The sequence below is a fragment of the Corvus kubaryi genome, unplaced genomic scaffold (assembly GCF_017639235.1).
Source record: "Corvus kubaryi isolate FWS band 111438036 unplaced genomic scaffold, C.kubaryi_AGA036_p1.0 37256, whole genome shotgun sequence".
In the NCBI taxonomy this organism is placed as follows: Eukaryota; Metazoa; Chordata; class Aves; order Passeriformes; family Corvidae; genus Corvus; species Corvus kubaryi.
Window position 1 is genome coordinate 6,681,851 of NW_024581076.1, and position 24,731 is coordinate 6,706,581.

General features: G+C 39.3%; 1 protein-coding gene across 2 annotated transcripts in view; it reads left to right on the plus strand.

Annotated features, from left to right (window-relative positions):
* The window catches only part of RNF17 (ring finger protein 17), a 40,817-nt gene extending 16,947 nt beyond the window's left edge, over positions 1 to 23,870 (plus strand). For both annotated transcript variants that reach the window (XM_042023874.1, XM_042023875.1), the window contains 22 exons: positions 388 to 578; positions 1,145 to 1,283; positions 1,743 to 1,896; positions 2,621 to 2,736; positions 3,673 to 3,793; positions 4,517 to 4,634; positions 6,562 to 6,783; positions 7,719 to 7,869; positions 8,932 to 9,050; positions 9,657 to 9,747; positions 10,590 to 10,705; positions 11,023 to 11,330; positions 12,486 to 12,649; positions 13,295 to 13,414; positions 15,825 to 15,905; positions 16,539 to 16,664; positions 19,047 to 19,151; positions 19,714 to 19,864; positions 20,791 to 20,926; positions 22,213 to 22,402; positions 22,755 to 22,856; positions 23,692 to 23,870. In XM_042023874.1, the coding sequence (XP_041879808.1) occupies positions 388 to 578; positions 1,145 to 1,283; positions 1,743 to 1,896; positions 2,621 to 2,736; positions 3,673 to 3,793; positions 4,517 to 4,634; positions 6,562 to 6,783; positions 7,719 to 7,869; positions 8,932 to 9,050; positions 9,657 to 9,747; positions 10,590 to 10,705; positions 11,023 to 11,330; positions 12,486 to 12,649; positions 13,295 to 13,414; positions 15,825 to 15,905; positions 16,539 to 16,664; positions 19,047 to 19,151; positions 19,714 to 19,864; positions 20,791 to 20,926; positions 22,213 to 22,402; positions 22,755 to 22,853 (3,018 nt within the window). In that variant the 3' untranslated portion in view covers positions 22,854 to 22,856; positions 23,692 to 23,870. The remainder of the gene's footprint in view (positions 1 to 387; positions 579 to 1,144; positions 1,284 to 1,742; positions 1,897 to 2,620; positions 2,737 to 3,672; positions 3,794 to 4,516; positions 4,635 to 6,561; positions 6,784 to 7,718; positions 7,870 to 8,931; positions 9,051 to 9,656; positions 9,748 to 10,589; positions 10,706 to 11,022; positions 11,331 to 12,485; positions 12,650 to 13,294; positions 13,415 to 15,824; positions 15,906 to 16,538; positions 16,665 to 19,046; positions 19,152 to 19,713; positions 19,865 to 20,790; positions 20,927 to 22,212; positions 22,403 to 22,754; positions 22,857 to 23,691) is intronic.
* The last annotated feature ends 861 nt before the right edge of the window (positions 23,871 to 24,731 follow it).

Here is a 24,731-nt window from a genome sequence, read left to right on the forward strand (position 1 = left end):
TGCATTTGTGTAAAGACACAAGAAGACAAGCTTCCATTTCTGCTCTCTCAATTCATGTGAAAGTCATGAAATGAAACAGGTAAGACAATTCTGGTTTATGTTCTGGTTCTCCTCAGAACAGTCTGAGGATATCTTCAGGTGAAAAATGGTGGAAACTGCAATCCTTCGATCTGACTTGGTTTTGTACAGTTAAATACACGTAGTAGTCCATAACAGAAATTGTATTCAGTGCTGTCCTGGCTACGGACTAGACAAGTCTGACCATGTTTAGTATTTAATCTGTTCAGATGCATCTGTGCTTTCTTCCTTTCTTCTATTTAATTACCATTTGTATTTTTTGTTGTAATGTTCTCTGACATCCTCAGTAACTCTTTCTTTCTAATACAGGATGAAGGTTGGGGAGAGGAAGCAAAGACAAAATTTTTAGAAATGGTAAATAATAAAGTTGTTTCAATGATGGTGTTTAGAGAAGAGGATGGTGTTCTCATTGTGGATTTGAGGAAACCTCCATTTAATGAAATAAGTGGTAACATACCACTGTCTGTCAAGGATGCATTAGTTTTCTTAGATTTGGCAAGGTACGTGTCTTCCTTTAGTTCATGCTCCTGTATGCCGTAACTGACAACAGAATAATGCTTACCAACTGAATTTTATCAAGCGGGTTGCTTTTGCTGTGTTCCATATATTAATGTATGATGTATTAATCTTCAGCAGTATCTGTTGATTTCCTTTTTTCACCTTCACCAATAAGCACCATGCCATACTCATTTGCACTAGTCAGGCTTCATTTAGGTAGGGAGCTTTATTTTAGAAAACGGCAAAATTTATATTTCTGTACAAATATTAAATAACAGGGGGCTAAAGGAGAAGCCCTTGGTGTCTATCACAGAATACCACACAGAAATGAGCCTGGTATCTGTTTGATTTTGGCGGTAGGTGGTGGGAGAAGCACTACAGATAATTGGCTGCACCAGCTGCAAGAAGGAAAGTTTAAGCTGTACATGTAAACATGAATCAAGTTCTTTTTATAAAGAAAACCCATTTTGTGGGTTTTTTATGGGAAATTTGACATTTGAATATAAAAGGGTTCCTTTTCAGTTAATGTTGACTGACTTTATTCAAAATTGTATTTTGTTCACCTTAGGTTTAAATTACAGTTTCCCAATCAGTTAGAAAACTGCACCGTCTCACGCTACAGTCCGCCGAATATTCCACAAGAAGGAGAAGAGGTCTTTGTTGTGGTTTGTCACATTAATAGTCCAAGTGATTTCTATCTCTGCTTGGTAAGTTTAGAAATAAAGTCTGCTTAGGTAAAACTATGAATAAACATTTTAATGTTGAGCTGTTTGTAGTCCACACTAAGTAAGCTACAACTTCTGTTAAGTTCTGTCACTTGTTACCAGTGGTAGGATTCCTAGAATTAATAGCTGAGATTAACTCCAGCAGTCATCCCAGTTAAATTCTGGGAGTTCTTAAAATCACAGAAAGTTTTGTCAGTTACGTTACATGATTAATTCCTTTGTGGGTGTGCAGTATTTTACTGTTTAGAATGGTGATTGAACAGGGCAATATTCAATAATTGTTAGGCTCTTTAATTCACTTTATGTATTCGTGACCACTTTAATTTTGGAGGGAAGACTGGAAAGTGCACTACTAGGAAACAATTATCCCTTTAGAGAGGAAAAAATGACATTAAAAAAGAACATCTGCTGTGTTTATGTGGTTTGTTGCTTTTACTTCAGAGAGAGAGTGTGGAATCTTTAGCTCTTCCAGAGAAAATTCAGGAGATATATAAACATGAGAATGGTAAAAACTTGGAAATTTTCTGCCCTGTTGAAGGCCAAGCCTGCATTGCAAAACAGGAGGATGGGAATTGGTACAGAGCACAGATTATAGGTGAAGTATTGATTATTTTGCTCTAATGCTAGCTTGCAGAATCAGATGTGCTGGTAGGTCAGAGTCACATGTTGGATATGAGCAGTAACATACAACCAGTATTTTTACTAGGAAGTGTGATGCTACCAGGTAGCTTCATAAAGTCAGTAGTACTAATTCATATTCTTCTGCTATTAATAGACTGGTTTATACACCTGTCCTTTTTTAAACAGAGATGCAATGTAGTCCATTTTCTAGAGGTTATTGAAATTCTGTTACATAACTATTTAAAGTAGTACTTCTCTTACTATTATGGTTTGAACTGCAGCTTTGGCTCTTCCAGCCAAGCTGTGAGTGTATTTGGTGTTGGTTAATAATTCTCCATAGTAATTCCAAAGGGACTGGGGGGAGGGGGGTTGTGCTTGTGCTGAGTCTGTGTTGCCTATATTTGGGCAGTGTAGCATGGTTGTGTGCTTACACATTTAATTGGTGTGTATTCAGTGTGCCAGTGTCTCACTAAGTGCTCACGTGCTAGGGGGCCAAAATGCCAGTGCTGTCATTTCAGGAACCTGAAAGAGCTGCCTTCTAAAGAGCACACGTTTTGAATTGTGTTATAAAAATGCAGAAAAAATTAATACTGGTTATCGTATGGCATGAATGTGGGTTTTGCTCTGAAATTCTGGTGCTTTAACCTGTATCAGATACTAATTTTTTGTTACAATAACTTGGGTTGTTTTCCTTGAAGGGCTGCCGAGTTGTCAAGAAGTTCTGGTAAAATACGTTGACTATGGCAATGTTGCTAACTTAACTAATAAAGACATACGCAGAGTAAAAGAGGAGTTTCTGAGCTTTCCAGAAAAGGTAAATGCCTGGATTAAACACTCAAAATTAACAGCATCTCAGTGAATGAGAGGGGAAAGAGAGGGTTGTTCACTTCCTGAAATACATAAAATAAAATATTAAGGAACTTCCGTTTTGCCCACCATTAGGATGTGTCTCACTTAATGTGTTTTGGGTCCATATTGAAAACTCCTTAATTTTTTTAATATCATTCAGGTGTAAATTAAATTTAATGTTGCCCTGCAGAGAAGGTATTTATACAATTTATATATACATGTGTATTTAATTCACTTAAATTAAATTTATTTCCATAATAAGCCAAATGAATTTTTGCGTTTTCCTTTTTAAATGATAATCTGATAATAGGGTGTGTTTTAATTATTTTTTTGTATGGTTTTTATAATTTAAAGTTGTGTGTTTTCCTGGCTTGAGGAATGGTTGGAGTTTCCCCTTTTTGACAAGGAGGAAAACTGACTGGGAAAGAAAATGGCAAAGTATTTCTGTCAAATAAATAACACACATAAATGGATTTTTTTTTTGTCATTGTTTGATAGTTTTGGTTACCAGTCATAATTATGCTAGATTTTGAAACTTTATTTGAAACTTTATTTGTTGATAGGGTTTTAAAAATTAGTTGTAGGCACCAGTAGACTTTCTTTACCATGTCTGTGCAATAATATTTACTGATTTCTGTACCAGTTCTATGCTTTAAAGTCAGGGAGGCAAAGAGATTTTAAGCTCTTTGTATTTCATCAAGATATCTGAATTTGAGGTTCATGCTCAGCTATGGGGAAGGGAGGGATCATTTTAAACTAAATCAGGTTGTGGTAATGTGGAACCAGAAGCCAAGGTCGTGCTGTCTTGCATGAGTGCAAAGCCAAGCCTGTGACTCAGTCATAATGAGATTATCTGGATCTGTATGTGATGTTAGTTGCATAATCTTGAATTATTTTTCAGGCAGTCAGGTGTAGGCTGGCTTGCATTGAGCCATTTAATGGGGCAAATGAATGGAACAGAAAAGCCAAGGAAAGATTTGAAGAAATGACTGAAGATAAGCTTATGTTGTGTTCAGTTATTGGTAAGCTATCAAGAGTGTATTGATTTCTATTTACATATTATTAAGTTGACTCAAATGTAGAAACAATCACTTTGATATTTAAAATAGTATTTATTTGAAATGGTTATGTTCATACCTGCTAGAGATAGCCTGGAGTGAGCGTATCTAAATTCTGTCCTCTAATTGGAGAAGACAAAACAGATAAAACTTGTTACAAAACCTCTGTTCATGTCTTCTCTTACAGACGACACCAGTGTTACATGATACAAGTGTTTTATGGTTATTCAGATAGGCTTGTTTCCAAAAGTACTAGGTGTCCTTGATGTTTACTGACTTTATTGGTAGCTGGGAGTGTGATGGCTGCTGCTCTAAAATACTGCTTAAAAAAATAAAAATTTCAGGTAACACTTGCAGTAGTAGGATTTTGCTCAATACCATCTATTGTTCATATGTAGCTACTTATTTTTCCCTGTGGAATGGAGGTTTGGAACCTATCTAACAAATGGAATTGTGTAGCAGTTGGGGGTATTGTACGAAAATATTTTGTGATTATTGGTGTGTTTTAAGTTAATTTTATAGGTATGTGCAAAGCTAAGCCTCTACATACTGTTGATGTTCATTTTTGTACATCAAATGTAATGTTGCAGTATTCTGTCTTTCAGTACCGTTTTTCGTTCCTCTAAAACCATAACCTTCATACTGTTACTGATTGGTACTAATTATATTGATATTATTCATTCACAGAAATTTTAGATAATAACATCTTATCTGTTGAGCTCTTCAGTGCCTCTGCTGATAATGGGAGAGAATTTAGTATTAACTGCCAGCTAGTTGAGGAAGACCTAGCATCCTACATACCTGGGTAAATACACCGTGCATAACTTTTAAAGTATTTGGAAATACAGAGTTTGTGTATTGAAATTACTGGTGCTGGTATGTCACCTCCAGTGGCTGGAATTTGCCATGTCTGCGATAAATTAATTTTCAAATCACATTCATCAGCTGGTGTAATTTAGAATGTAACTCTGCAGTTTGACAGCTGAATTCTCAAATTAAATCTTGACTAATGTAATGAAGTTGTACCTGTGAAAAAATTGGAGATCAAATATTTGCGTCGTAATTTTGGTGTCCCTAAGTGCCACATCTTCCCAAAGTGATTACAAGGTTCCCATTCCCAGGTAGTAAGAAAAAGAATTTGTGTATTTAACCTGCACCTAAGGTAAGTCATCTCTTTGGAAGGTCTCTTACTAGAAAACACTTGGGTAACGAGCTATGACAGCAACAGGAGAATTGGGAGGACAGCAGTCTCGGGAAGTGTGGTGGTGGAGATGAGGCTGATGAGGATGTAACACTGCTGCTCTTAATTTGCTGGCTTTTTACCAAGATAATCCATGAGCTGTATTCATGAAAATCTGTAGTTACTCTTTGATTAATAGTTTTTGAATACTGGTGGAAATAGATCATTAGATGGGAAGTTTTCATTCCAGAAGGAAATTCCTGAATTTGCTTTTTTCAGGAGGAAGCATGTCAGTGGATTTCCTCTCTTAGCTCAGAAATGTAATTAAATCTTAGTAACACTCTTATACTGTCACAGGCACAATTTTTAGTAAGATTTTGTAAGTTAAGCAACCTGAACAGCCAGGTTGTTTTTTCCCTGTCACAAAAGGTATTCTGTTGTGTTCCATCTGTACTTAGATGCCTGCTTCCAGCCTTCAATCAGTAGGGTATATTCCTTTAACATAAGTTGGTGTGTGACACTGATCACTTGACTAAGGTGGATTTTACGGTCACTTCCTCACTGCCCCTTCTTTAGTTGGACTGGGGAGAAAATAAACATGAGCAAGGAAACTCATGGGTCAAAATAAAGGCAGAGAAATCACTTACAAGTACTGTTGCAGGCAAAACAGACTTGATTTTACTTAGTTATTACTAATTAGCATAAACATTTAATTACTAATTCAGGCATTGGTACACAGAAGACAAACATTTATAGCACCTACCCTCCCTGTTTCCCAGGGTCACATTTATTCCAAACACCTCTCTTTCCTCTCCTGCCCTTGAGTTGCACTCAGTCCATTCAGGGAGGCAGTGAGTAGTGCAGGGAGTTGGGGTTAGGACACTTCTTCCTGTGCTTTAGAGTGGACCCTCCACAGGCCTTTGTCCCTTACTTTGTGGGGCAAGAGGCTCACTCCAGATCTTCTGTTTTTATGATCTTGGTGTTGCCTATGCTGTTTCTTCTGTTCCCTCTTCTCTCTCCCTGAAGTTTTCTGCCCTTCCTTAAATGAGAGGTGCCATCAGCTTCACTGAAGGAGGAGCCCAGCCCTGTCCTGGGGGTGGGGGGGCTGTTGCAGAGCAGTGTCTGCTGTGGGGCAGCACCTGGGCTCTGCTGTCGCAGGTCACCCCTGCAGCTTCTGACCCCAGCTACCAACATTACGCCTGGCACACTGTGGCTTTTAGTTGGAATGGTGTTTCTTTTGGGGAGTAGAGGCAAAAGGCTCTTTGGGGGGCTTTGGCTTGCTTTGTTCTAGCTCTTTAGAGCTCATATGTCACACTTTCTCATGAATGCCTGCATAAGGGCAAGATGAGAGAAGAATGTGCAGGGATACTTTATGAAGGAGAATAAGAACGTTACTATCATGAGTGTTTCCGAAGTAGTGTTTATAAATGTTTTTGTCTAAGCTACTACTCACTTCCATGTTGAATAATTCTGTCATTTTGTTATTGAGCTTTTTCACTTTGTTTAAAATCTGTTTAAACTTCGCATTCTAATTATTTTGGGCTCTTTACAGGTACACTGAAAGAACTGAAGTAAGGCCCAATGAAATATGGGATGATCCTTTAGAAGAAATTTCTAAAACCTCAGAATCTTTAATTCCTATAGACATGGAACCTGTGGATGAAGGAGATTTCAGATCACTTTGTAACAAGGAGTTACATGGGAGAATTAGTCATGTTGTGTCTCCTAGTAAAATTTTTGTCCAATTGCTGTCATCAGAAAGTATACAGAAAAGGTACTAAAATTCAAATAACTTTTCTTCAGTTTAGGTGTTCTTATTACAAAGTGGTGAAGTATAGTTAGAGCAAACTCTGATTAGAGTTGCATTTGACACTGTGTACTTCTCAAAGGCTGCTGACTTACTTGCCTTTGTTGAGGAAAGCATAGAAGAGAGGTTGGCACTACGTTGTGGCTTATTAAATAGTTCTGATTCCACATTAAGGACATGATCTCACTCATATTTCAAATTAATTTTATTGTAGTAAGTATTGGCATCTGATGAATGCAACACTGTCCAAAAAGATTAGGCCTTTCTGCTTTTTCTTCTCTCCTTCCCATTCCTTCATTAGAAATCTGGTTAAATAAAACCTGTACCCCAAGTCGTAGAACTTACTATTAGTCGTAGTTGCAGGGGGTTTTTTCAGGATGCTTCCAGTACCGTTAGGAAGTTTGAAGGCAGTTTTTAGACATAGTGTATCAGCCTGCCTTTGGTAGATATTTAGGTAACATTTAGGTACTTGTGCCTACTCTCTGAAGATGGTTAAAAGAATATGTCATGGTTTAGTGCAAGCTGCTTATTTTTTAGTTTATCTTTCCATCGTCTTTGGCTGTAACTACCTGGTTACATAGTCATGACATTGAGTACCACACTCTCAAGTTGTCAAGAGAAAACAGTGAAGCTTTCAAATAGTGCCATACAAAGCACTCGGGATTGCTCACGTTAATTCCAGTGTCTAAGTTAATGTGGCAGGTTTGTGGTTTTAATCAGAATGCACGTGTGTTGTAACTCCTGCTTCATGTATTTCTCACATGTCATGAGGAAAAACTGCAGTACTGTGCATCTGTTGAAACAGTGAAACTTCGCTGTGTGCTAGTTAAACAATGACTGAATAAGCGCTTTATTTACTGCATTAAAGTTTATCACTAGAAAAGCAGTTTTTTGAATTGTAGTTTGCAGGAGGACATGGCTTCCATCTACAAAGAATCCCAGCCACAGTCTGTGAAGTGGAAGAGTAAGATGCACTGTGCTGTTTATGTACCTGATGTGGGACAGTGGCAAAGAGGTCAGATAAGCAGGATTGTCTCTGAAACAAGTGCAGAGGTAGAGCTCTTATCATAACGGGGTTCATACTTTTTATTTCTAAACTTGTAAGCATTCACTGATTAAAATAAGGTCAAATCTTTGTTTCTTACTTCTGTGTTAATATTTTCTCACACAGTCTTTTGTTGAGAGTTTAAGTTGCATTGTACATTGCTGCAAATTAGTTGACTGCCTCCTCAAAGCTCAGGTTCCTTTAGCATGTGTCTGGTAGTTGAGGAAGGCTCGTGAGGTTGACTTCCTCTCTATTTACACTGCCCTTTGGAACATGGCAGAGATTCTCAAGCTATAGTTTAACAATTCTTTTTAGGTTCCAGAAGGTGTGTGAAACTGAGGGTCACAGTAATTCAAACTTAATGATCCTTGTTAAAAGATGGAGCCAGTTGAACCCAGTGCAACACCACAGGAACCCATGTAGTCATGCAGTTGCATGAACCCTAAACTGATGGTGATGCACTGTGCCATGAGGCTATAACATTTTCCCCGGTAGCCTCACACATGCTTGAAACATGCATTTTGTTCTACCAAATCGAAAATAATTGGGACCAGAAAAAGCATTTTGGGACTAGATACTTATGTGTCTCAAAAGTAAGAATAGCTTTTTGGTCATACAGGTAATCCAGGACTGGATTGCCATTGATTCTTCTCCACCATCATCAGGTTTTGCTCAGGGGTCTTTTTAGTAAGAAGCAGAAATGGGACTTTGTGTACTTCAAGTTTGCATCATCTGCTTCCTGAGCCTAAGAGCTTTCAAACAGCTATTTAACCCCATCAGAATAAAAAGCAAGGGGTGGAGGGGAGCTATTTCAGCTTTTTTTTGGTTTACTGAATTCAGTAAAGTTGTTTAACCCCCTTTGAGCACATTTGTGTGGTTTTTCCCGTTGTGATGCTGTGGTAATTGCTTGTATTGTGATGAAGTATTTCAGTGCAAAAGGCATTTGTTGAATCCTGGTAATGTTTGAAATGTTTTTTAACCTCCTCAGGAATGCTTTGAATTATCATTTCTTGTAGATAACAGTAAGAGAGGGGGTTTATTTCTGTTCCATTGTTTCTTGCATGTAACAGGTACTACTCTATGATTCTGGAGCTGAAAAAACAGTGGAGGTCAGCTGTCTAAGAAAACTTGAGGAAAGTATCAAGAATATTAGGATGCTAGCTATAGAATGTTCGCTGACAGAAATAAGGTAGCCTTTCCTTTATACTGAGTAGCAGCATTAGAAACTAGTAATGACATACCTTTGTTAGCACTGATTATCCAATATTTGGATGTGGTTTGCTTTTTGAATAAAGAAATGGGGTGGTGGCTGTGATTTATTTTATAAAGGTTTGGAGTTTTTTCTAAGGATTATACTGCATAGTAGTAAGCAAAAACTGTGCTATAGAAATAAATAAGATTTGCAGGATGAGTTATAAAATAGTGAACAGATTTATTTCTCTGAATTCTTTTTTCCTTGGCTCAGAATTTGACATGAATCAGATCGCATGAAACTGTACAGAAGGTCTCTTCTAGACTGTTGTGACAGGTGTCATAACTTCTAGAACTCATAATCCTCCTCATTTTGAAGTTCTGGGGTTGTAGTTTTTAATTTTTCCTGTCACAGAGATCCAGAAATTAATAGTGATTTCACTTTACTCTTGCCTGCAATAGAGATTGTCTCTTTTTTCTGTAACAGTTTAGCAGTTAAAAAAAAAAAAACCAACAAATTTTTAGTAGAAGGAAGAGTTGGTGGTTACACTCAGGAGATGCCAACTTCTCTTGTACCTAAAGATTATAATTTGTTCTATGTTAGACCAACAGGTGGAAGCACGCAGTGGACAGCAACAGTGTGTGAATGCTTATCCTATTACCTAACTGGAGCACAAGTGAAAATAGTCGTACAGGTTGGTAATCAAAACCAGTGGTATTTATAAAATTTCTGTTAGGCTGTCTATTAATTCAGGGTTTTTTCCTGAATATTTTACCTTTCAAAAAGTCCGGAGTAGAACTTTGATTGGATAGCTGTCTGCTCTAGGGAAAAAGGTGCTTTTTCTTCTTTCTGCTTTACTTTTGTTATTCACTGGAGCATTAAGGCAGTTGACTCCACCAGTTTGGAGAGAACTTCATCTTTGATATATTTAGTTACTAAGCATAGTAGCTGTATCTTTGGGATCACCAGATGCTGACAGCCTTTATGGACAGATAAGCAAGCTGCTCAGGTTCTTGATGAGAATGATTTCAGCAGCTACACTATTAGTTTTCAAGCCTCAGAGACTGAAAGAATTAATCCAGTGCTGTATGAATATCATTAGTAATTGACCTCTTGCATGGTTTAAAAAAAAAACCAAACCAGGATTATTAGAAGGGTTTGATTTGTTCAGTATCTGTTGGCAGCTGCCAGTGGTATTCTACAGTGTGCGTGGAAATAAAAGCAGCGATGAGTGAAGTTATTTATGCATGGGTTTAAAGCTCCTGCTGGAAGACAAGTGTTTGGCACTTGATTCTATTTTAAAAGTTGAGGGGAAAAGCAAGTTTTTATTCTGCAACTTTTTTTGATGTCGTGTGAAGAACAGTTGGTAAAATGATGGGAATTGTCATATGGATTAAATAAATTTGTGTCTTCTCATGTGGGCATCAGTTGTTCAGGGATGTCTGATTGACAGTAGCAATAAAATGAAAAATATGCCTGTAGTTTAGTGGAAATGCATATTTGTAATATGTTGTTCAGCTCTCCCATTTTTTCCAGGAAAATGATGCGGGTTGTGCGTTGCCTGTGAAAATTTTTTGCAAAGATGAAACAGGAAAAATGACTGATACTTCTGAATACCTTATTGCACAGGGCTTGGCTCTTAGAAACAGAAGGTTTGGATACTTTCCTTTTATGTTCTCTCAGACTCTGGTGTTCTTATTATCAAACTAATAAGTAAATTAAAAAATTTGGATTGTGTTCTACAGTTCTAGCAACAGAACTCCGTCTTCAGTGAACTTGAGTATAACATTATTCGTTGTATCCATGGCACACTTCAGTTCTCTAAGTTTGTAGACAAGATGCTTGACAGTATTTTGAGAAGCCTTTGCCACTTTTGTGTGTTTGGTTTTCTTAGTTGTATTATTTTACGGTTTTGTACTTTGCAAGTTCTTTGTCGATTAATATATTGATATTTGATTGAATTTTCTAGAACTGGTAAAGCTGAAGGGGCTTGCTCAGTCTCCAGGGAACATCTTGAAGTACATTTTGAGCAGGAGAACACACATCTAGACGATTGCAATTCCAAAATCACATGTGCAAGAAACAGGGCTGTTCCAGAGGAAAATACCACTATTTCAGAGAGCAAACAAAAATCACTCAAAACGTACAAGCCACTGCCTCATTCAGGAATGGATGAAGTATATAAATCTCCCATTATTCCTGAAGCAAAAATTTTCCAGGCTGTAGTGAGTTGTATTGGAGGTGATGGAACTATTTATGTAATACCAAAATCATTTGGTGAGTTTACATAGAAGAAAATACATTTATGAATCTGAGTGCTCTGGGGTATCAGAATGTATGCTAGAAACCTATCTGGTACATGTTCCCTGTTCTGAGAGATTCCTATTGGGAGATGATATCCTTTGGTGTGAGGGGCAAGGATTCTCTGTCCTTAAATCAGCTTTCCTGTCCTTCCACCCTCCCAAGAAATCCGAAAACCCAAAGCACTTGGATGGACAGATTACTTGCCTTTCTTCTCTAGGCTGTAGTGGGTAAAGTAGCAAGTGCTTTATTTTGTAATGTTGACTGATAAAGTAACTGAAATAATTTACTTCAAAGTGATGAAGATAGTAATAAAGATTCTTGGAAGTTAGCTTGGTTCTCTGATACTACTGTATTTTTTTCCTTCAGTTTAAGCTCAGATTGCTTCAGGCTCTTTATTTGCATTGTGTTACATCCTGTATCTCACAACGTTTTCTGTTTGTACTGTTTGAAAGAGGTTCATTTTCTTCTGACAGATGCAGTGTCACTCCTCAGTTCCTTGTTAGTGTATTGTGCTTTAGAGAAGTATTTACATATGAGAACACTAGTTTTCTTTTTTGTTCCACAAGTACATTTAACTACTAGATTATGGAACTATTTTTATTCATAAAACTTTAAAATTCAAGGCACAGTAACCCCACTTACACAAGACTGTGTATTTTTCCTGCAGTTATTGCTGTAGGTGGTACCTGTAGCAGAAGAGGTTCTTCTGGACACCTTTTCTGTGTTGTTTCATGGTGTCCTGCCACTGAATCAGTGGTCTTGGGAGTTGGTGTCTTCTTCATGCTTTGTTTGGCTCTGGTATTAGTGCTGCCTGGGTGTCAGTTAAAAAACTCATAGACTCTGCTATAAGTTCTTTTGAGATTAGAATTCAGAATTACTAATGGCTTTAGAATTGGAAATGCAGTTTACTGTTTGTGTCCAGTAGTAACTCTTTTGCATATACTAGATATTGAACTGATACTATTGTATCCGTGTTGGAAAATAGATTTTGGAGTAGCACGTGTTTTATGTTCATACATGTCTTCATCTGAATCTGATGAGGTTAGTGATTGAAATACTTTGCATGAATGTTAGAGACTATTTTTAATCTTTTTTTTTTTTTTTTTTTTTTTTGGCTTCTCCCCCAAGAACCTGCACTAAATAAATTGATGGCTGAAATACAAAATAGCTTCAAAGGCCTTGGTCTCCTGATACCCTACTGCTGGAAGAAGGGAGAAGCTTGTGTTGTAAGAGGACCAGATACTGTGTGGTATCGAGCCAAGATTGTAGAAGTCAGTGGTAGTACTCTCCAGGTAAGTTTGATTGTATGGGGGAGGGAGGGTGTATGTATATCTGCGTACGTATGTTTTTAAAAAAGGCAAATAAGCCAATCCTCTAAAATAACGGATTTCACATTTTTTAACTCAGCTGACCTGACGATGCAGATGTTCATTCTGCTTAAGTGTTGATTACTGTCCTCATTTTTACATTTATTTTAAAGATCAAATCTGTCTACCTATTCCAGTTGTCACAGTTTTTCCTGTAGTTTTCATAGTCATAAGTTTTCTTTAAGTAAAAAGCTGCACGGGTATAGAGCTTATTCTCATTAACAGTTAATCTTACCTAAGCTCTTGAGTCTACTCATGATTTTTGAGTGCAGATTTGCAAAATCTGACCCTATCCTAGTTCACAAAATTTTTTTCTTTCAATTTTAAGCTGATATTGGTTATTCCACAAAAGGTAGGAATTCTTGCAAAAGAAGTTTATGAACTGAACTTCTAATCTGCCATTACCACTTTTTTAATCCTTCCTTTTTTTCCACTTTTTCACATCACCTACTTACCATCAAACCATTGTTTTTTCCTCCATAAAAGTAACGCTGTAAATGAACGCATTCTGTTACTAAACCTAACATAGAAACCAGGAATTATTTCAGGAAATCTTTGCATTTCCCATAGGTACGGTACATAGATCATGGTTACATAGAGAGCATTCCTCAGTGTCACCTGTATCCAACTACATTTTACACTGGCATTCCTCCATTTTGCATCCCCTGTCAGCTCTACAAGATGCTGCCGGTGAGTAATGGCACACTTGTGTGTTAGTAGGGAGTTACCCAAATGAATACACTGCTTAGTCAGAAAGGTTGAGAGTAGTTGCTGGCATCTTCTCTCGCCTGAAAGGATTCAGAGAGGAGCTGATGAGGATTGTTGCAGCAAGTCCTTATCAGGACCCAGCAGATCTGCTTTATGAGGGGAGCATGCTTCAAAGGCAGCTGTCAGTGGAGTTAAACCTTCGTGAGACAGGGCACTGCATGGGTAGCAGGGGCATACTCTGAAATGCTAATTCGTATAGCAGCAATAGAAAGTAAGGCCTGGGTTTCTTAATGTAGAATGGCCAGATAATCTGACCTCTTCAAGTCCTGCAAAACTGTGCTTCTAATGTTCTGAACTTGGCTGTGTAGGAAACAATCTAAACTAATACAGGTGAATTGTTATAGGGGTTTTTGTCAGTAAGTAATTGGTGTGTAAATAACATCTTCACATACCATCACACCTTGCTTACTTTGAATGGTGCACTTAGTAAAAGTGAATTACTGAAATTACCAGCTTACTTTTATTACTGGAAACAGCTAAACTGATAGAGTAAGGAAGCAGCTCCAGTAGGGGTGGGGGGTGTCTGCAATATGTGGGGCAGGGACAGGCAGCAGACTTGCTAGCAAAAGGTAGGAAACCTCCTGCAGCAGGTGAGAGGGCTGTGTAGCATCAGGGAGGCTGAGAAGGAGCTGATTCCAAGTGCAGTCTGCAGTGGACCCACAGCCAAACAGCCAGAAGCTGTCCCAGAAGCACTTGTAGAAGAGAGAAGGGGCAATAGTGCAGAAGAATGGAAGTTTGCAATGGCAGGGACCTGCAAGAAGAAGAGATTTTCCCCGGAGTGTGAGGTGCACTTGCAGCACTGCTTTGTCACTCTGCAGGCTGATGAGGACAGAGCCATCAACATCAGGAGAGAGCCGAGGCTGAGGAGGGCAGCACCGTCTGCTCCCCGTGTAACCCCCACTGCAGCTGACAAAAGGCAGCAGGTGACAGTGGCTGCTCTCTTCTGAGAGGTTCAGAGGAATCCATGTGCTGACCTGACACTCCCTAGTGTCACCTAGGTGGTGCTGCTGCCTGCTTATGTCAGGGACATCACTGAGAGGCTGCCAGGCCTCATACAGTGCAGCCACTGTTACCCACTGCATGAGTTATCCACTCCTCTTAGCACCAGTGAGACTCCTCAGGCTGCTCTGGCTGTGTCTGCAGGTGTTGCAGATTCCAAGAGTGTTTGTAAGGATCTGTGGACTGCCAGTAGTCTTTTCATCAGTCCTGCCTGTCAGAGGGAAGGGGTTTGAGAGGTTCAGTCCAGTCTGGTGAGTTAAGAAGTCATTACAGGAGTGTTGCCACAGCCAGTGGTTTGGCTGCTTGGGCAGTGGCACTCACTTTGAGGAACCTGGTCTGCGGGCGTCCTGCAGGGCCCACCTCTCAAAAGAGGGAGAGCGTCTTTGGTCCGTAGACAGGCCAAGCCTGGAGAGGGATCGCAAGTCAGTAGGAGAACACCTGAAGAACAGCACCTGCGGGAGCTAGTCCAGAGGAGGGCAATGAAGATCAGAGAACTGGAGCACCTCTCCTGTGAAGACAGACTGAGAGAGTTAGGGCTGTTCATCCTTCAGAACAGAAGGCTCCATGGAGATCCTTCAGCACCTTTCAGTACCTGAAGGGGACTGCAAGAGAGCTGGGTAGGGACTCCTTGCAAGGTCATGGAGCGATAGGACAAGGGGGAATATCTTCAAACTGACAGGAGGGCAGGTTTACATTTGATACTAGGAAGAAACTCTTCACTACAAGGGTGGTGAGACATGGGAACAGGCTGCCCAAGGATGTTGTTGATGCCCCATTGCTAAAGTGTTTAGGGCCAGGTTGGAGGGGGCTTGGAGCAACCTGGACTAGTGGAAGGTGTCCCTGCCTACAAGCAGGAGGGTTGAAACTCAATCTTTAAAAGTCCTTTCCAACCCAAACCATTCTATGATTCTATGAAAGGCTTGTAAGCCTACAGGTTGGAAAGTAAACAGAGCAAAGAATAAAAGAAGTATTTAAGGTATTTTGTATTTTGTTGTGTGTTATCTTAGATTGTGTAATTCTTTGGTTTATGCTTCAGATAATTTTGTACACATACATTATTGAGCACATAGTATCAATTAAATTTGGCAAGCAGCATCTCTTTCTAAGCCATTTCAGGATCTGAAAATTGTGGGTTGCATTGTCACATAAATTTTAGTGCACCAAATAGCAGATCATATTTAAGTGATTGTAGACAAATCAAATTAATGATGTGTGTTTTCAAGTCAGATTTTTTTCTTTAATGGTAGTGAAGTATTTCTATCTGCCCTAAGAATAGGAAGAATATTACTTGTTAACATCTTAATGTGTGGGTTTCTTGCTTTTCTCCAAATAGATTGGAAATTTTTGGCAGCAGGATGCAGTAGATTACCTTCAAGAACTCCTCAAAAATGAAGAGGTTGAAATTCATGTCGAGGTAGCCTAATTTATTCATAGATGTGGAATGAAGCAAACTTTTTGTTGTCTTTTTGCTTTTAACTGTCATTAAGAATGGTAGATGGAGTATAGCAGTAAGTGTATTTCTTAAACAAAACAAAAATCGCAACTAAACTTATTTCTCCTGCGACTTTACCTTTATTATAGTTCTCAGGCCTCAAATATGTCCATTAGAGTTAGTGCTGCTTTTACACCCTGCTCATATTGAGTTGTCATTTGGACGAGTAACCTACCTATCAACAGCATAAATTGTTCTATTTTAAGTGATAAAATTCTGACGTAACTAAGTGTGGATGTGCTTGAATATTTATTAAAATTATAGGGAAACACATCATCTGAATTGTCTGAAAACAAGGCATTTCAGACAGTTTAATGGTAAATTGAGAAGGAGAAGGGTTTGAGTGAGCAAACATGGGATAATGAGCAACTGGTGCTGCCATTTCAGAAAGCGAGATATTCCCATTTGTGTTATAACTGATGTTAATAGGCATCCTGGTCTTGTATCTTTGAGTGTTGTGCACATCAGCATGAGAAGTTTGAATTCTTGACCACTATTTCTAAAACTGCAGTCCCACTACTACTATTACAATCCTGTTTTGTCCTGTATAAATAGGAATTACCAGATAACCCATGGGGCAAGTTGTCCATCAACCTGTATTTTGGGGGGATGTCACTTTCGTCCTTCATGGCATACCAGAAGTATTGTGTTGCTGAAGATTGCCAGGACATACAAAAGCTGGTGAGACACGTGTGTGTGTGTGCCTTTTGCTGTTGCTGTTCTAACACTGGAGAGATTATTCAGTTGCTTGTTGTGACCTCGGAGGATTTGTTGTTCCTTTTTTAATATTTGTGTGGTTTTGTGCTGTAAGCAGCCGCAGGACTGAGCACACAGGTCTGCAGCACAGCACGGGGAGCTGCAATGTGCTAATAAGGCTCTGTGGAATAGCGAATTGCCAAGAGTTTGTTCATGGACACTGCAATGAAAAGAGATTTTTGCACTTCTCTTTGAAGTCCAATTAGTTTTTGTGTTCCTCTAAAACCTAAAACACTAGGAAAAAGGTAATATTTTTATCACTTCAAGGTATTAGTTACCCACAGAAATACATCCAAGGATGGAGTAAATTAAGTCAAGTATTTCATCATAAACCCAGTGATTTCTAGGGGAATTACTTAGGTTCTTTATTCCAACAGTCTGGGACACTTACCTGATGTTCCTGAGGGGAGGATTAACATTTCTACCTAACTTCATTGTCTTAACACAAAAACCCTCTACATAAGTAATTTCTCTGTGTTTGTTTTAATCTACTTGTTCCTTGAAATCTGAAGATCAGGTTTATTTAAATTGCTAAGACTGTTACTGCATTTTTCTCTTAATTCTGTTTAAGTCTGCCAGTGTACTTTTTTTTCCAACATACATCATTGCTTCAGAAAATAATTTTCCAGTTCAGAGTCTGCTGCTGTCACTGCTGGTGTAAGGCTCAAATTGTATGCCAGTGGGCTCGTGATGCAGTTAGAAAAAATCTCTTGGTGTATATTAGAACTGAGTAACCATGGAAAACCTAATTGTAAATCAGTCTCTTGTTGCATTGTCATAAAGTTCAGCACATGACACACAGCTTTCAGCAAACTAAATATGGATCTGGAAATGAGATTTGTACCTTTAACATAAAAATTAAATTTGGGAAACAAAAATAAAGCTCTGTAAGAAGGTTACAAGCGAGAAGCTTCAGTTCAGAAAGCCTGAAGTGCTTTCCTTGAGGAAAAATAGCATTAAGTAGGTTCATTCCAGGAATAAGTGACTCAGAAAAATCTGTAGGAAAATGGACATCAGAAGTGTTCAGTTGCAGACCAGAAAAGAGGCAAGGCATCCAGAACTCGAGCTGAACCTCAGGAACAGCAGAAGTGGGAAACAAGCAGCTCTGAACATGTTGAAACATAATCAACTCTGGTTTTAGCTGTAGAGACTAAGCAGCCATGCTCACAAGCCACCTGAAGTACATTGTTTTTACATAACCATGATGTATTGTTTTATTCTATAGTTTTGTAACTTCATTTCACAGCTTCAAATCTGTGATTTGGGGTAAGTTAAGCTGATAAGGACTTTATTCTATTTTGTGAGCCTTGCAACTGCTAACGGTGGCTTATGCAGAGCTCACTGCACCCATTGCTGCAGTGTGTCACTGTCTTTGAGATGCAGTTCTGTTGAGCTGCACTGATGAGTTTGGGAGCTGGTCTTCATTAGCATATGACAATCCTAGCTCAGGCATTAGCCTGAAAAATTCCTGGTAGGCAGTAGGATGTGAGAGAATGCATCAGAACCTCCAAGTGTGCTGAGCTTTACAGCAGTGACTCTCATTCCAGGTGTGTGTGTCCAGGTGTAGTCAGGTGGCTCCTGACTCACAGTGCTCCTGACAGTTTTGCAGAAATCAGGCATTCAGTTTATATATATCTATGATTTAGTTAGACATCCTTTCTTCACATGCAGGAGTACCTACTTTGAATGGAAAAAATTCTTTTTTCCTAGTTAAGTCTGAGGAACATAATGATTTTTTATACTGCATCCTCTGTCAGATTCTGCAGGGGGAAGAAAGGGTCATAATTTGTTTCATTTTCTAGTTACATATGCTGCTTCTGCTTTTCTCTTTGCTTGAGGCATAATGAAAAGTGTTGGTCAAGTAAATGTGTAAAAATGTGTTTTGGAGAAATTGTACATTTTGTTACGCGTCATGTTTTCAGTACAAGAGATAATAGGAGCTCTCTTCATGACCTATAATCTAGCTGAGCTGTGTGCTATCTGTGTTTCTAAAAGTATAATTTAATGCACCAGGGTTTATTTTGTGATGAACCAAATGCAGTAATGGCATGTAGAATTGAAACTGTAAAATACACGGCTCTAAAAGAAGATACACTGGACAGTGCTGTGCTGCTGAGAACATCTCTGTACTTTGCAATGTCTGTTTTTTTCATCAAGGACACGCTTCTGTTTATTTTTAATAATAAACAAAATGTGTTTATTATTATACACCTTCTTAGGTAACTCCTTTATACCAGAAGTCACACCTAAGTTAGTTTCCATTTTGTTACTCATTATGATGTTCAGCTGAAGTCTCTCTTGGTCTAGGGGATATTTGAAGGAGAGCTTTTGTCTTCGTACCTGTTGCCACCACTACCTTTTCCAGGAGAAACCTTTCCTGTCATAGTTACCCACTTGGTGTCCCCTAAGGAGGTAAGTCGTCTTGTCAACATCTCATATGCTGCAGTCCCATTGGGCTGGTGAAAAGGAAGTCACAGCTGGCAATCTTAGAGCATCAGAGGCTGCAGAATGGTCCTGAGCTATTGGTGCAGGGGGTGGTGCGGGGCAGCTCTCTGAATGAACTCTTAGTTGAAATAACCTCATAGGTGGGGGTAGTGAAACACTAATCATTTCTCTAGAAAAATTAAAGAATTACAATGTTGCGGTCTGGTACTTAGCTTTTTTAATAAGAAAAGAGGTCATTGGATTTTAATGTGGCAGAACAATAACAAATTCTGTGTAAGCCCACACAGCTTCCTGGAGTTCTGGTGGTCTCCCAGGCAAAAGGCAGAATGTCATGTGCGTTGAGAATAAAAGATTCCTGTGTGGACTTTGAATGTCGAATGATGAAATAGAGAAGAAAGGGGAGCAAGGAGGTGCCGAACCTTTCAAAGATGGGATCGAGTAATCTTTTAATAATGGTTGATGACAGTTGGAATTCCTGGTTTCTAAATTAACTGCAAAAATAGTAACATCAGAGCCTTTCTTTAAATAGGTTTATATTTGTCTTGATTCTTCTGGGAACGTTACAAAGCAGTCTGCCACAGAGAGAGCTGCCAGCCGTGACTCAGAGAGCCTTAGTAAAGCCCTGAAGTGGTGCAATAAAATTGTAAAGACTCTTCCTCATCTAAGAAACTTCAAAAAAGGTACACTGTGTGTTTATTTTCCCTGTTTTTTCATGTGGATATTCCAAAAGCCTGAATTTCCTTTTGAAGAATACTATTATTTCTATTTCTATGTCTCTTTAAATAAGTTTAGAGTCAGTAAGAGAGTAAGGAGTAACATCACACTATAATTACATGATACACTGTAATATGTTTTTACTATTCATTAAACTGAGGCTCTTGTGTCATTCTGCTCCTCTGGAAAATGATGGACAGAACTCATTCCTGATGCCTGTTAGAGTTACGAACTAACTTCAGATTGCATTTGGCAGTAATAAAACTTTTCCCTAAAAGCACCTGTCACTGAAGCTGTAACTGTGAAAATCTTATTAAATATTCAAAAGACAAAAGTTATGTACAGAAAATCATGTTATAAGGGTTTGGAAGTTGTGTGAGCCCTAAAGAGCACCACTTCCATGTCCACAGCTGTTGAGACTAAACTAACACAAGTATGGCTGTCTAAAACTTGGTGAAGAAAACAGTTCTCACTTGTACTTCATTCTACCAACTAGTAAAACTCTGGGTGAGGTTTTAGGCAGCATCTGCCTCCTGTCTTCCACACTGGTACCTAGTCTCTTGGAGATCAATCTGTTTACTGACTGGATTGTGCAAATTAGTCCAAGTAGAAAAGTTTAAACTGGATCACTATCTTTTCACTGAGCAATTTGCTATTACTTCTCACCATTGCCATGTGAGGTAGAGAAACTTGACTTAAATTGTATACTAGTGATGGGATTGGAATTCAGAGAGAATTGGAGGATGCATGGAACAAAATCGTAGCATGAATTTGATAAGGAACAGGAGACTTAATCTTGCTCACAAAGTGAAGTGGATTTTTAAGGTCAGTTTGCACTGCACTGAGGACTCTGGGGCGTTACGTGATGGGGTTTTTTTTCTTTCTTTTGTAGACCTGCCTTGCCTTGCAGAGTATGTGGATGGTTTATGGTATAGAGCAAAGCTCCTCTCTATTACACAGCTTGTCCCTGTTCAGATTCTGGTTCAGTTTGTTGACTATGGTACTTACCTAGTTGTCCCAACAAGCAGGTAAATAAATAAGAAGAAAATGCATGTAAAATGTCTGTGTGTATGTATGTATACACTTGGGTTATAAAATATGCACTTGTAAAAATACATACATTTATTTATATTTACTATTAATTTATATCTAACTGCATATATGTATTGTTTATCATAATTTACCACTGGATTTCAGTTAGAGAGAAAGTGGGGTGGCTGGTTAAACCTGTCTGCAGCGTGTGGGGTTTTGCACCTCCTTCTCTGTTTCAGGTTGTTCTGAGAAGCCCATTATTGTAATATCAGATTTCTCCATTATCTCCAGTTACTTAACCTGTGAGTGGGCTCAGGTTAATCTGCTGCTGCACCCAAGAACCTTACTCAAAACTAGGCTATACAGTTTGTGTGACTGCAGTCTGCACAGAAGGCAGCTGGGGAATAAACTAATGGATAAGGGAGCATCTGAGTGGGACACACCCTGCTCTGCCTGTGTGGGAAGTGGAAGTTCAAATCCCTGTTTGTGCAGTTCTGAGATGCTCTAAGAACAGAGATGTCAGCTGAGTGTCTCAAATATCCCAGGCTTCTAGGGTTCCCTGAGCTTGTCTGAATTTCTCATACATACACATTTATATGTATTTGGATGGTACAGAGTGCTACAGTACATACATAGTACCTGTATATGCAGTACATATGTGTGTCTGTAATAATAGGTACTTTCTATATAGGCTTCCTCTCAAGCCTGTTGGGAATGCACACTTTGTTGCTGAAGATGATGCAAGAATGGGGATTTGAATAGATTTTGTGCTTCCCAGTCTGTTAGGGTCTTGGGAGAGACAGTGTCTTCTATTTCAGAGTTGCATTTCCTGTTCTGCTTCCCCATTCCCTTGCTTCTGGGATAGAAAGGTAGAAGAATGGGGAGATGATAATGTAAACCCCACGTATCTATTCCCAGTAGTGTGTCTAGAGCACATTGAGGCGTGAAGCACTTGGGACCACAAAGGTTTGTGGAGCTGCATTGTGATTTGCACTTGGATTCCTGTGCTCAGATCTGTGTTCAGCTCTCTGACTCCTCCCCAGGCAGGGTACTGGGGGAGGGTCTCTGATGCTGGTCTGCTTTTTGATAGTTCCTGTGCAAAGTCCTTCAGAGGGCCTAGCCCTGCCTGAGTTGTTGGGTCTGATGGTGGCATGTTCCCATCAAGCAGGGAGTCCAGTCTCAGTTCCCACACCATAAATGTACTGTGTGAGCCATTCGGCCATCCTGATGTCCTTAGGGCAGGTGGACTGCTGTGGGCAAATGCTTCTCATTTCTGTTTCAGATTGCGTCACATTCCTTGTCATCTGCTGGAGTATCCAGTTCAAGCAGTACGAGTTCTGCTGGCTGGATTTAAACCTACTTCAGATGACAAAAATGTGGAAAGAATTCCTTATTCCCCAGAATGGAGCCTGAAAGCATTGTGGACCGTGATGGATTGTGTTGAAGGAAAGCGTCTCTCTGCTTCCGTACTTGTAAGAAATGTGCTTTTGGGTTTTTTCCTCCTAGTTCTTGCTGAGCCTAAAATTCTTACTAGCACTCTAAGTCTTTGTTTTACTGTGAACCCTCAGTAGTTTAAATAGTTCAAAATTAAAAACCATTTACCATGAAGGAATACTAAGAGAAAATGATGCAGTGTTGTTCTTAATCCTGCAAACACAAAGTGTCTGAGCATTCCTGTTACTTTAAAACCAGTTTTCTTTGCTTAAAAACAGAAGTATTCTTTGTGTATTCACAGTTCTGCTTGGCCAGTGAGTGCAGCCAGTAAAATCTTTCAGTATCAGCTTGAGGAGTAAATTTGTAACTGTCAAAATTGTCAACTTTCAGACTGTGTCACCAGAGGTCACCATTTCTTTGTATGGAGATGACAAAAACCTGGTTCATCTGAAGCTGATAGAAATGGGACTTGCAGAGTTGGATGAGTGACATGTAAGTACAGTGACCATGAACTACAAATTCATACCATTGGGGAGGGATGATTTCAGAAGTTTTAAACAAACTGCCAGTAATGTGGACAACCAGAGTTTATTTCAAAAAAAAAAAATCCCTTGTGTCCACACTTCCATTCTGTTAATGAAGTGTTAAATATCAAAAATAGCTGTTAAATTTTAACTTCTTTACATACCATTACTGAAAGCCCCAGTTTTAAGAACTTACAGGTACTGAAACAAAGAGTCCTAGAGGTGGTACAACATAAAGAGCTTCTGCTGCCAGTAACTGTAGAAGGCAAGTTGCAGATGTGTGGCAGTGTACTCTGCCCAAACAATCAAAATTAATCTTCTTTATTTTCTGCTTTTAATCTGGTTCTTGGTGGTTTCTCAGGCAAACATCCATGATAACATATTGATGTCCACGTGTCTAGACAAACATGGAACGTTTTTAATGAAGAGCTTTATACTGTGTGTTATCCATGGGGAATACCAGAGACTTGGATTTTCAGATCTCTTGGACAAGGCTGTTATGTTGTATTTTTCCTTCCCATTTAATAAGCACTCTTCTAGCAGATGTGAACAGATGATGTTCCTAACACTTTCTGATCTTGAAATAGTGAAACTATATATCCACATCTCAATCTTTTCTGGCCTTGGAGCTTTGAGTATTGTTCTGTGATACCCTTCTCATAGGAGTAGATGGAACTAATGCAGAGAGGTAAAGAATTAGATCAAAAGCTGATGCTGGGACACTTTTTCTAGTATCTTGTTAGAAAACTTGAAGGGAAGATGATAGTTTTATTATTGTGACATAACTCTTGTTTGTGTTTCAGGTTTATTTGGTGACAGACATCTCCATCCAGCACCAGATAGGGAGCAAGCAGTTGGGGATGCATTACGGTCTTTGTTGTGAAACATGTTTGCATTGTTGCTGGTTTCTGTTTTCACATTCAGGTGTTGCTACACCTCTTTCACTTCAGAGTTCGAGAATAAACAGTTTGGTCAGCATGTACCTGAGAGGTTGTTTTCCTTTACTGCTGTAGTCTGTGAGGTTTCTTGGGGTGTCTGTCTTGTACTAAATCCTTTACATGTCTCCGAGGAGAGCGTTGTCTAGATTATCAAGGAACACACTTGTGTGATGAAGACTCCACAATCTCTCCAGGCAGCCAGTTCCAGGGCTCAGTCACCCTCCCAGTAAAGCAAGCCTCTTGCTGTTCAGAGGGAACCTCCTGTGCTTCAGTCTGTGCTCATACACATCCCCTGGCACCCATTCTCCTCCCTCAAGCTCCCATGAACACAAGGGTCCAAAGCTGACCTCACTGCCCAGGCACAATGGGACAAGCAGTGGAAGGATCGTGTCAGTTTCAGTGCATATTCTGGTACTAAGCAGACATGTCCTTGGTGCTGTTGCAGATACCTTAGGTAGTTCATACTCATTTTCAAAATACTTTCCTTTAAAAAAAGACCAAAACCCCATTGTTTATCACCCATTGTAGAAGCGACTTAGCCCTGAATTAGATCAGAGCTGCTGCTTTGAGATTCCCCAAAAGGCCAGGACCAACCAGGTCCTCCTCCCAACCAGGTAACTTTGGGGTGTGAGTGAGCACAGTTCTCATTGCCACCCTGAGAGTAAAAAAGAGCATAGAGTAAGGACAGAGCTTGCCTTCACTGAGGAGAAAAAGGCGAGGGGGCAGAGGAGACAAGAAGAAAGTGAGTCTGCTACTGTGTGAGAGAAGGAAACAAATTTTTCAGCATGCACAAGAATGGAGAGAGAGCAGCCAGCCCAGCAGCAACCTTTTGGTAGTAGGTACTGCAGAATTGTAATAGGCAAGTCAGTTTAAAAAACCTGTTAGGTGGGAGAACTGGATGAGAT